Source organism: Parasteatoda tepidariorum, chromosome 1 (assembly GCF_043381705.1).
Source record: "Parasteatoda tepidariorum isolate YZ-2023 chromosome 1, CAS_Ptep_4.0, whole genome shotgun sequence".
Classification (NCBI taxonomy): domain Eukaryota; kingdom Metazoa; phylum Arthropoda; class Arachnida; order Araneae; family Theridiidae; genus Parasteatoda; species Parasteatoda tepidariorum.
The window spans coordinates 94,010,922-94,024,245 of NC_092204.1; the positions used below are offsets into that span (position 1 = coordinate 94,010,922).

Sequence of the window (13,324 nt, forward strand, 5' to 3'; positions counted from 1 at the left end):
TAATATGATTCTTAAAACTATAGAATGTAAAGTTTAAATGGGCCTTTCATGTTATATCATTAAATTTAGTAAAACTATTTCTCGGGCATTAGGTTTTAACTCTTATAAGAATATACATATTTTTTTCTGTTAATGTACAAATATTTTTCCGATGTGTTTTGGATATTCCTTCTCTAATAAAAAGAGATACCATTTTGTTTTCGTTTGCATAAGAAAGAATATCAAAAAATTTTCTTTTTTAAATTTAATTAGCCACAATAAAGAAGGAACGTTGCAATGCTACGTGCTACATTAACGACGTCTCTAGAGTAACTGAATGACTGTTCATAAGAAAGGACTGTTCATATAGAAATCGCAGGTATTAGTCTCATACAACAACGCCCCCTATAGTTCGTTGCGATCGCGAATTACAAACTAAGAAACAATTTAAATTATTCGAATGACTAACCTCAATTATGGTTAAGTATTTGTGCAAACGATAATTAAAGTTATGAAATAAGATCTCAAATGTACTTAACTCTGAAAAAAAGTACTGAAAAAAGTGTTGCTTCACAAGCTTTGAGGAGGAACTCGGGCTGTTGGCCAAGGTATCATCATTTGGTTTGCATATACAAGAAGATTGTTTTGCAGAATATACGATACATAAAGCCCTTAATTTGTCCTAATAGCCCGAGTTCTTATTCCGAAAGCCTCTACAGAACATAACAATATCTTTATCATGTTTTTCAGCAGGAATTTGATATTTACTTTTTTTTTATATATATATATTTTTAGCGACGAAACACACATTACAAATAGAATAAAAATCCAATTTAACATTATTCCTTATTTTTGGTGGACACCATACATACTTCTTGTCACGCTATTGAGTAAAGTGAATTGGGTACATCCGGAAAAGTTTTTTTTGTCTTTTTTTTTTTTTTTACATTTCTCAAAATTCCAGTTCAAGTAGTCCAAGACAAACTTTAATCTAGACAACTGCATTTTTTTTACTCATAATTTTATTGTGGTTATATTTCTATGTAATGCACCATCATATAAACGTCTTAAAACAGTACTGCGAGCAATATCTACAATCTTTCTTTGTATAACTCCAGTTTTCTTGGTGTGCAACGCTAATTTGCTTTTAATTATACGGTTTTCTTTCTCTGCCGTTTTTCTTGGTCATCTACTTTTAAGATTACATTTTAAACAATATCCACTTCAATTATTAGTAACCAGGTCATTTACAGTTGACTTTCCAAATGATAATGTAGACGAAATTTTACTGGAGAATCTGTCTTCCTCTGACACTTTAACATAACTCCAAACATACGTTTCTATCCTTAATGAAAGTTTCGTGAATGCAAAGTAAAGGCTTATTGCATAAATATTAATTTTTAACTCATATTTGTTTAAAATTTATTTTGATAAGATTAAAATTATAATCTGGCCGAAGACTTTTAAACAGGAAAATATAGTAGCTTATTTTATTTTTTTCATGTTTACAAATTTTTATACATATAAGGAATATTGTGATGTTACAATTGGTTTTAATAATAAATGAAAAGAAATTTATTTGCTATTCACTTGTTTAAACAGCCAAAAAACGAAAAAATATACTGGTTCATCTGAAAAATGTATAAGTTCATCTAAAGGTGCCAAGTTAGGTTGTGTTCGCAGTGAGGCTTGATGGCAACGCCTCAGCGTGCTGTATCCTCTGCGCAAACTCAGAATAGACAAGTGGCACAATTTTTGATGTCACTTCATACGTTGGAGTACCCTTGCTAATCAATGTAAGTTGAGATGCTACCTTTGGACATTTGCATTAAAAAACATTTCTCTGAAACGTTATAGTCCTAGTAAACGCTGACAATGAAATATTGGCTATAGCGTCCTCTGCGCAAGCGCAAAATGTAGATTTTTCAAAAATCTATTTGAGAGTAACTGGCGCAGAGGACGCAATATGGTTAGAGATTAAAGTCGGTACTCAACGAGAAACTTAACTTATTAACGCAGGCACAGAATTCAATAAACCTAAACTTGTGTTTCATTAAGTTGAAAATCTAGTTCAACCTTTTCATAAAAGAAAATAATCCAATTTTAAGAATATCTTTCAAATTTATATTGGCAACCAGTAAAAATCAGCTCGTATCACTATATCACGAGATAATCTTGAAACTCATATCCAATTCTCGTTTCTTAATCATTTCAAATTTAACTGTTATTCTCATTCGAAATTTTTCCTTTAATAAAGAATCAGTTGTCACTATCACAGAATTACTAAATCTTACAATTAAAAAAAAAGATGGATAATTTTTTGCAATCAGAATTGAAATTGTCAGGATTTGTACAAAATCCATCACATCTGTCTCAAGCCTCGCAAAGAGTTGGAACATTGAAGAATCTTGGAGTTAACAACAAGATCGCCGAGCATAAAAAACGTCGCTCTAAAGGTGGAAAAAAATCTAAAGGCAAGAAATCGAAAAAGTCTAAAGGAAAAAGTGGAGGACGTCGCAAGAAACGATCTAAGAAAGGAAAAGCTGCTGGAACATAACTGAAAAACACGAAGATGGACTTTCAACTTATCAGGCACTAATAAATATAAATATTTGCAAGTAAAGTTTAAACTAAAACCCTTTGTCCGAGACTTGTAGATGCAAGAATATTAACTTATCAATGTATTTTTGTTTAATTATTAAATGTCCAGTAACGAATTCAAAGCATTTCAGTTTATTAGTTTAAGTACCAAATTTAAGATACATGAGCATTTTTTAATATTTTATTTATTAGTTATTATGTTAGTTAAAAATACATTAAAATATTTGGCCGAATCTAGGTACTGCTGCTATTTTTTTTGGTACTATTCCGTTTCTGGAGGCTGTAAATAAATTGTCTAACTATTTTTGATACCATAATTATGATAGGTACAAGTGGTATTAGGTACTACTCCGTTAATTAAGCATGACTGGCATCAATAATAGTTTGGCGATTTTTTTTTTACGGTCTCCTAAAACAGAATTGTACTATTACTTTCTACGGTACTTATCCATTTCATCCGAGTAAATAAATTCAGCAATTTAATTTTCTTCTTATTCAAATAAAGAAATTAAGAAAGAGTTGAATTTAGTTTTTCTTTCTTTCCATACGCGACTTGATCACCTACCCCGGCGAAATGGATAAGTGCCATTTCTATTATGGCGTAGAAAAGAACATAATTTTTAAAAAAAATCTCCAAGATAATGGAAAAGACAATAATGTAAGGCTTAATCCTAGTATACGTTACACGGTGAGTTTTGCAACATTGGCGATGTTTGAGAGGGCGATAAATTTTAGACCATTTCTGCTATACAGAAAGAATGCAAAAAAAAAAAAAGTTACGGAAATATCCAAAACTTAAATTTCTTAAAAAAATAATATAGCAGTTGTGACAACTCTTGTTGACTAGAGGCATAACTATTTATTATAATTAAAGTTTCGGATAATTACTTACCAATCGGGTTATTTTTTTACAGATAATTTTGCAGTTTCAGAAAACATTTATGGAATTTATTTCTCTACTTCAAAAGTAATAAGTTATATATTATCAAAAACGAAAATTTTTACCTTGAACATGTTGTAAGCTGACGAAAACAAAGAGTTGGCGGTAAAAGATCGCTTTAATTTACGTCTTTTATTATTAATCGGAAGCTTTTATATTTTTAAAAGGCTTAAACTAGAAGTTTAAATTTAAAAATTAGTATCAAATTTATTGTTTTGACTAATGAATTAGGTTCCTGTATAACTTTGCGTTTTATAAGTATTTTTTAAAGCAATAGTTTAGTGCTGAATTAGAACTCAAACGAGAAATCGTTAGAAAATTAGAATTTAAACGTGATTCTCTCGACTGTATTCATTATCGTACATTTGGCGAAATTTCCACGATTAACAAAACTTTTGCCCAAAATTTCACATTCAAAATTCATGTCTACGCAACAAAAGCAAAACAGAAAGCATTCTTTTAACATATTTCATAACCGAGAAACTAAACCGGTTAGCCGGGCGCACGGAAATTCAACTATTATCTTTTCCTTTTTTTTAATATTTTATTTAATTTTTATGAGTTTAAAAAATAAGCAAAATTAAAAATAGTTAAAAAGTTGGCGGATGTTTACATTTTTTGACGACTTTTCGCTTGCGCTGGGCTAACCGAATAGTACCACAAAACCTATCTATATAATATAAAAAAATCAGTTTTGATTTGCAGATGACACTTCGGATACCTTCCTCGTTTGATATGATACATTCAATTGATAGTACTAAGCATAATTGACAGCTAGTTATATACAAATTTTAGTAAAAACTGTTACCACCATAGAGTAGTTTTCAGCAAAATTTGTATAATTATATAGTTTAACTTAGCATGATCTTTAAACATCATGTTAGAACCAATTCGTTGATTTGTAAAAAAATGTACAAACTTGTCATTTACTTTAATATGTCAACACAAATCCTTTTAATATCTTTATAGTTAAAGAACAATTTAAATATGAAGGAAAGTTTTTTTTTTCTCTTCTTACTAATACAATTTTTCCATATCGCCGGCGCAAAGAATAAAGTTGCCAATAAAAAGTCACTGAGAGCATTTTTTAATTTTTGGTGATCACTATTTAAAAAAAACAACTAAATAAATAAATAAAATAACTTAATTTACTTGCACCGGCGAAATGGAAAAGTACTAAAAAATCTTGTACATTGGCTAAGTCTATAATTATGTTTCCCCCCTTTTTTTAATATAAAAGTTGGATACCAACCCAATTATTGATAATAAGTATACATTACATCAACGTTGCTTATTTTATTTTGAAGGTCTTACAAAAGCGGGTACTTTCCGTTTTTTGGTATTATCACAACACGTATATCAGTATAGTAGGAACATATTATCTCACTAGCTATATTAGTTACCTATACTAACATATTACGTACCTAAATATACCAGTAAATTAAGTACCAGTCAATTTACCTGGATACTTATTATCACAGTACCTATATTAGTAAATTGAATATTAATTACCACATTTAAATAAGCATCACTGACGTCAATAATAGTTCGGCAATTTTTGTACGGTCGCCAAAACTGAATAGGACTAAAATGCGTAACATCCAGATGAGAAAAGCGAAAATCTTTAAGTAGCGTTATAGTCATTTATTTTACTTGGATGAAAGAAATAAGTTTAAAGAAACAACTATTTTGCGTACCCTTATCAGAGATGCCAACTTGCTCCGGACAGCGAATAAATATTTTTAAGTGGTAGCTTATTAATTGTAATTCTTGGTTAAATAAATTCAATTTATTAGATTTTTATCTACCACTATTTCTAAATTATTCGTAGGTTTATATAATTCATCACTTTTTATAGTTATGTTATTTTAAACTCTTTAAAAAGCAGGTAAAACTAGTCAGGTATTTACAAAATTTAGTTTGTAATTATTTACCGTTTTTCAAATTATTTTGGCGTGTCCGGTGCAGTTGGCATCTCTGCTTTATACTTAAATCTTTTTTACTAAATCAACCATAGTCTGAATTTTATGTATAGTATATTCCAATAAAAAAAAAATATGTTTACTTTGCTATTTTTTTCCAATACCTGCAACATCAAAATATTATGAAATACGAATACACTCTCAGAAAAATTGCCTCAACTTTTAGCTATAATATCAGTATTTTGAATTATAGCATGCAAACTCTGCACTTTTGATAAAGTGTTAAAATAAACCATATTTTCCTTTTCGTTCAAGTTTAAGAAGGAGTAATTATCGTGATAATATAATTCAACTTGGCATCACGCAAACAAGCAAATTTGTGGTTCCAAAATTTTTAACGATGCAGGTCTTGAATTTCGTCCTATTGTGATATACAAGGAAATTAGACAACCATTTTGGGAACTGGAGAAATTTTTCGTGCAAATTTATAACAATCTTTATCAAAGGTTAAAATGAACCTTGTTGCCGTTCGAGTTGAATCAAGATTAAGAAGGAATTATCATTGATGATAAAATACAAAGTTGTAAAAAATTCATCTTAAGTTCAAAATTATACAGCACTATTGTTTCACAAATTTGCGATTTAAGCCACTACAAACTGAATGATTTTTCTTTAAAGTACCAACCTGGTTTATAAGCATTCAGGGTTTAAAAATGGATTGGATACATTTTATGAGTATTTATTTTACTGAGTTGAATTGAATGTTTTTTTGCTGATGAATGATAATTAAAAGGATCAGATATAACAATAGTATAATCTTCATATTTAGAGTAAAAAATAATTCATATTTTAAGTATTTAGAGGTATCACATACAAGAACTGTGATAATAGGTTCTTTTATAGTTCCCTGAAAGGAATAAGTACTTTATTTTTTGCCGTATAAATTTTTTAACTTTTCATTATTTCAACCTACTAGTATTCATATCATCACATATTAATATCAGGTGTGTAACAAGTGAGATTAAAATACAAGTAATTCAAACGTAGCAAAAAAACAAAGCACCATAGTTTTTGCCAAAGTACTTAAAAAATTAAGTAGAAACAAATTTGAAAAGTACAAGGGCCCACTAAAAATTTTATTGTGTTTTTTTATTATTTATAAATATGTTTAAATTACTAATTGTATAGATTGAGCAGGGGTTCACACAATCTAATCGCCATGACGCCTAAATACTAGCAGCTGGAGCCGATACTTAGCAGTTGTAGGGGGGGAGGAGATGAAAAAACATAATAAAAATTGCGAGATAGATATTACAAGATTATGAGAAATCTTTCTTTAATTTTCTATTCAAGTACAAAGTTCTGTATAAAATTATGAAAAAATTTCAACTTTTTGATAATTATCACACAGTTATGGCGTCTATTTACTTAAAGTTAAGATCTTTAACGACATAATATATATATATATATATATAANTATATATATATATATATAGATTCCTTGTAAAAAATAAAAAAATGGGGTGAAAATTATGAGCATTGAAGAAGCGCAAATACTTATTTAATCAAGTAAAACACAAAAATACTGTCCATTTCTGAAAAATTTCTATTAATTAAAGTGAGATTACAACATCATTACCAGTTAGATTACTGGTAGAACTATAAAAGTGTTTCTGACAATCGCCTTTCCTTACCTCGCAGTTTTCCTTTTCAATCAAACAGGTTTTTATATTTTAAATCCCACTTTTCTTTATAGTGATTCCTTAAATTTCAATAACTCTTCACTTTTCTGAAAAAATTATTAACGACTCTTAATGTGCATATAATTTTGAAAAATTTTTTTACAAGGAACTTAAAAACAAGTTGTAAGGATTACAGAAAACCTTTTAAATCAAATTTAGATAAATAAACTACGATTTTCCGAAAAATACCAACACTATGAAAAAAAAATATTTGTTTATGAACATGATCATAAAACTATGATAAAACCAGGCTCATATTTTTATTTAAAAAAAAAAGGAATTTATCATAGCAGATTAACATTGCAATCAGGTTCCCTCTTCAAACATCGATTCAATCTTCTAAAACTCTAATCAAGCTCCATATTTAAACAACAATCCAATCTTTTAACATTTCAGTATTTCATCTAAATCCCATTATTTCATGTAAAAATGCAGGAAATCTATTCTGGTCTGACATATATGTCTTTAGTTTCTTAGAGTCAAAGTTCTCTAGAGTTTTGAGCAACTTATCAGTGGAACAAGATATTAAGAAGCCATCTTTTTCCATTTGCTCTGCCAGCTCACTCTGGTGGTTATTCATCAACGTTTCGTTAAATACGGTAATTAATGGTTTCTGTTCTATCAGGGATTCTAAAATCGTACCCGCACCTGCATGTCCAATCACTAACGACGCTGATTTAATATCATCTGCTAGGCTATCTTTATATTTAAACCATTCGATTTCTAAGATGCTGCTTTTTTCGGGAAGGACTGTTCCACGCCCTATCTGAAGAACAACTTTGTTGAAGCCTTTGCTTTTTAAGACATGGAGAACATTTTCGGAGGTGGCAACTTTTATGAGGTTATCAAATGAAGTTGAACCCACTGTCACAAAAACGGACATTGAAACTGGTCAGATCTGTAAAGAAAATATGCTAAAGTTCTTACGTTTAACACTAGTAAGTTGATGCAGTTTCTTTTATTTACTTACATTATTCTAATTTTATATTTTCTAATGATTATTTGCGAAAATTGCATTCAAGTACAACCAGATATAGCTGTTTTGTCATAGTTTAATAAATAGGCATCTAACTTAGCGAGTTAACATTAGTCACCAAATCATTAAATAACGACAAAACAGTGAATTAATTGATTATTTTACATATCTAATAGGTGAATAAAAAGTTCTGCTCAGGCGTAATAAAAATTTTACACCTAAAATGAAATCATTTTAATTAGAACATGTTGGAATTAAAAAAATACGCCTTTATAATAATTTTTATGTCAAAGGATGTCTTGTACTCTTTGGAAGTTGTTATATAGTGAGCCAAGTGGGATGGTTTAATGGTTGAGGCTGTAGAGGTTAAAAAGTTTCTAATAGGAAAAACACTGAAAAAGGCTCAAATAAAGACCACCAAATTCGCTGTTAATAAGGCTTCACTATTATTTTAAGCATTAATGTCTACTGGGGTGTAAGCAATCTTAAAAAGTTATTTTAAAATTCTAATATTATTCTCATTGTGAAAATAACTAGTTTAGAGGTCAATTTTTTTTACTAGGTGGGCAAGTATTTACATCATTAAATGAATTATAGTTTATTTTTATTTAATTAACTAAATAAATACTTGGCTATTTCTCTTTCATAGGTATAACCAAGAATTAATGAATCAACAGTTGTTTAGAAGAACAATAGTGTTGAAATTTCTCACACTATTGTTGTTCATTACCAACAAAGGTTTCAAGCTTGAATATGCAATCCAAATATCTAGTAAAGATTAGAGGTGAAGCAACTTCAAACTAGTTTGAGCTCCAGAGATGAAACCTTTGATAAACTTATAAGTAAAAATTCTGGAATATGAATGGACCAGTGATTAAATTTTTTAAATTTTTACCCCAAACCATCACCTAAAAAGTGTCTCAAAGGGAGATGATGTCACACTTTTTTTCAATATTTTTAACCCCTCCTCCCCCTTGTCCTAAAGCCTCATACTGCTCTATGCCCCACATCCCTTAGTGACATATCACACTACATTACATAAACTAACAGTTCAGATACACTGTACTGTATACACTATACTGTATTAAGACTATATTATATATCATACACTAAAGACACTGTATTACATATCATACTTCATATTCTATTTGAAAACCTCAATTATGCATTTTGATAGCAATAGTGAGCATAACAAATATATTATATGTGTAGGATGACCCGGGGTAATTCACAATCACTCTGTTTCTGGGTTAAATAATGATCACCTAAGTTTTATTTTTAAAATATTATTTTTCTTTAAATTTGAGACATGGACAAAATTGCTTGTACACTTTACTAAAGTATAACTACATATACTCAATAATAGTTTTTTGTTTAAAGTAACAAAATGAGTATCTTTTAAACTGCTCTCTGTATTTTCCATTTCAAAGATGGGTTTCAAAATGTGCACATTTCTGTAATAATAAATATTTTGAGTTACTTTCTTTTTCTTTGATATGAAAATAGTGTAAGCTTTTGTTTAATTGTTTCACATCTATTGTAAACATTATAATTTATTATAGGAAACTATATCAAATGTTGCCCCCTACAGATGGGGTAATTATTGATCACTGGGGTAATTCCTGATCATTGTCATTTCTTTTTATAAATAGTATTAAAAATAGCTAATAAATAGCTAATTGACTTTTCTTAAATGACAGTTCAAATTTATTAAGTGGAACAACTATAAAATATATTTTAGCTGTAATCATAAAATTTGTTTTTAACTGTATGCAAGACAAATGTGTTCTGATTTGCACCATTTCTGGTTTGTCTTACCTTGCTTCTATCTTAATTTTATGTGTATAAATTTTTAGAATAATTTTTAAGTTTATAAATTAGCCTAATATAAGTATGGTGAGAAATTACGAGTCTGAAAAGGATACTAAGCTTCTAGAAAGCAAAATTAGTGAATTTCTTTTAATGATTGAAAATGAAAATTTCAGTGTGATGAGGGCTGATGCCCGAGCTGTTGACATACCTTACTAAACTTCACTCTCACTTAATGGAGATAAAAAATCCAGCAAAAGAAACCCATGTGGGAACTCTTTCTTATATTCCAGCAGAACATGAGAATGAGTTGGCTGCTTGACTAAAATGTAAGATTTTTGGAAAATTTAAAGTGTTAATCTTTATTTTTTGGTTTTAAATAAATCGTTATATTGGCTGCTTAAACATATCTTTTTGGTTTATTTGCTTGATCTTGATGTCTTATTTGTTAATTACCATTGCTTAATTATTTTAAAGCAGTCCCTTTACAATAAAAACTGGTGATCAGGAATTACCCCAGAAATGATCAAGAGAAGGGATAATTCCTGATCACTAAAAATTTAAAATCTTTTAAATAGAAATTAGATTTTCAAACAAAAGAAGGTAGCATAGGATTCATCTCATATAGCCTCAAACTAATAGTAAATATTAAAATTCTATCTTGAATAGTTTTTTCACAAAATAGATGTTTGCATTTTTTGATCAGGAATTACCCTAGGTCACCCTACCTATTTTGATGGAAAAAATAATAAAAATAAATATTATAGAAATATTAAATCTGCTGATTTTAAATGTTTTAAACTGAATTAAAATATGTGATGTCATATTTCTTGGTACTTTATCATAAACTGCCACAATTTTGAGAAAACCCCTACTTTTCCTCTAAACATGACATCATTTTGGGGAGATCCTTCAAGGTGCTCCACCATCCCTTACAATAACTAGAATCATTTACTTTAAATAATTATTCATTATAAGAGTGCAAATATTTAATATCTTATGGATGGTGTTTTCAATATAAATGTAAACAACAATCTTGTGCTCTTGACCTCTGCTCTACTTCCAGTTGGAAAGTATACAGCAGCTTACTTCAGCTCATTCTGCGAGCGATATTTTTAAACGAAGATAATTTTGTTTTCACTAAAAGAAATAATACAATTTCAGAGCTTAAATTTGCTGTATTTCATAAGATATTAATGATATTAAGTAATTCTGGTGAGTTTGAAATGAAAATTTGTTTTAGTTATTTATAGATGTATTGTTAAAAAAGGTGATATGGTTGCTAGATTTAGAAAGAAATGGCTATTTTGGCAGTCCCAATTTGGACTCTTTTTATTTGTTCATTACTGTTTGTTCTTGTTGCAAGCTGTGCACCATCGTTAGTGTTAGCATATTGTTCAGGGAGGTTTCTATATCGTGATCTGTCGCAGAATAATGGCCATGTCTTGGCAATTTCCATGCAGTCACTCGTCAAACATTTTTTAAAAAAACCATCGCAGAAAGGGACCAACACAAAGGATAGAACTCGTAGCCACTCTCGTAGCCATGTTTTTTTTAATTTTTCCAATTTAAAATCAATTTGGCCTCTTGGCGATTGTAGGTGTTGTGGCAAATCTTGATATGGAAATATCACTTATTGTTAGAGCAGCAAGATTAATTTCATTTTACAAATTAAAATTTAAAATTAAATTTCGAAGTTGGTATATTGTTGACAAGGTAAAAAGTGTTTCATAACCATTTGTTTTTTCAAATGACGATTCTTACGTCTTGAAATGAGAGGTCTTCAAATGACGATTCTTTTTTTAAACACAATTAATAAATTGGGGGTATTTCCGTATCATGATCTGTAGTGCCAAGTACAATCAACAAGGTGCCAAATAGATTTTAAACTTGCAATTCCTTAAAAAAACAAACCTGTAGATGTTTGCCTGAGGAAAGCTACGATTTATAACTTTCGAGATGGTCCCTTTCTGTGATGTTTCTTTTTTTTCTTCAGTTTCTCGTGGGCCGCTGCTCGGAAGTTGCCAAGACTTGGGAATTATACAGCCACAGATCCCCATTTGAAAATCTTTCCAATCAGGTAACAAATACATGTATACAAGAAATATTGGGGATATATCTGTAATGTGATCGGTAGCACAAACTAAAATTGCCAAGTAGCCAAATAGATTTTAAACTTGCAATTTAAAAAAAAAAAAAAAAAACAGGTAGATGTTTATCTGGGGGTGGTTACGAATTATACCTTTCGAGTTGCTATCTTTCCGTGGTGTTTTTTTTTTTTTTTTAGTTTCTCGCGGGCCGCTGCCAGAAAGTTGCCAAGACTTGGCGATTGTTTTGACACAGATCACAATATGGAATTCTCCCAAATTATTACCCAAGAGAGTCTCAAAATACAATGATCACTTTGTGAGCCAAGTGGCTTCATAATACACCAGAAACAGTTACCCAGAGGTATAGGCAGTAAAGATCTTGCAGTGCATCTCAGTGCAGAAAACACCATCCATAAGAAACAATTTTCGAACAATAATGCAATAAAAGTAAGTTAAAAATAATATCGACGATCATAGAAAATTGATTCATAAATCGAAAATATTTATGTGGTTGTCATGATACTTATATACCAATTAGTTTTCATAATTATTTAAAATACAGAACTGAATATCAGCTTCACTGATAGTATTAAAAGAAAAGTTAATCATCAAAAAAAAATTTAAGATTCTCATTATAAACAAACATTTATAACAAATATCAATGTCACTAATAGATGAGAAATATTTTTAACATGAAAACTTACCAAACAATATTATCATAACTACGGCAAGTTGGCGAAGAGTCGCCGAGGAAGGAAGATAACGTTTCTGGCGGAGGGAACCAGTTTTCCTCGGATCATGACGTTTACGCCTCTTCCTTCTCATTGGCTCAAATTCCCTGACTACTCCTTAGAACTTATCGGTTAAGATATATCAGTTATTAAGTAACCGGTTCCGATTTCTTGTTCTTAAATAACGTGTACAAAATATTAGTTCTTGAATAACGTACTCACGGTGTCAGTTCCTGAAGATAAAACACACGTTTTGCAAACGTCTAATCTAAAGTTATTAATCCTTTTATTCTTTTTTAAAAAAAAATCTGTTTGACTCAAAATTAATGAGATTACATTTGAATAATAATTTTAAAAAGTCTTATAATGCACCACAGTTTCTTTTCCTTGTTTCTGAAATATAATTCATATTTGATTTAAACATTTTATTCATTTTTCAATAGGATGAAGATTTAAATGAACTATGCATTTTTCAATACAAAATGCATTTAAGATGGATCTGAGGAAAACGTTTCTAAGAAAGCTTAGACATTT

The 13,324-nt window shown here is 29.6% G+C and overlaps 1 protein-coding gene and 1 long non-coding RNA gene across 4 annotated transcripts in view; one reads left to right on the forward strand and one right to left on the reverse strand.

The window, feature by feature from the left end:
* Positions 1-13,318, reverse strand: part of LOC107441631 (Alg13 UDP-N-acetylglucosaminyltransferase subunit) — a 75,697-nt gene extending 62,379 nt beyond the window's left edge. The window contains exons 1-2 of one of the 3 annotated variants that reach the window (XM_016054968.4): positions 12,764-13,273; positions 7,426-8,082 (exon numbers count right to left, since the gene is read on the reverse strand). In XM_016054968.4, coding sequence (XP_015910454.1) covers positions 7,585-8,067 — 483 coding nt within the window. In that variant the 5' untranslated portion in view covers positions 8,068-8,082; positions 12,764-13,273 and the 3' untranslated portion in view covers positions 7,426-7,584. Of the gene's footprint in view, positions 1-7,425; positions 8,083-12,414; positions 12,433-12,763 lie in introns of those variants that run through there. The other 2 variants (XM_071183976.1, XR_011637375.1) reach the window with 2 other exon arrangements.
* Positions 7,985-9,640, forward strand: LOC139426185 (uncharacterized). The gene is made up of 2 exons (XR_011637377.1): positions 7,985-8,122; positions 8,810-9,640. It is a non-coding gene; the product is annotated as an uncharacterized lncRNA (long non-coding RNA).
* Positions 13,319-13,324: the final 6 nt, after the last annotated feature.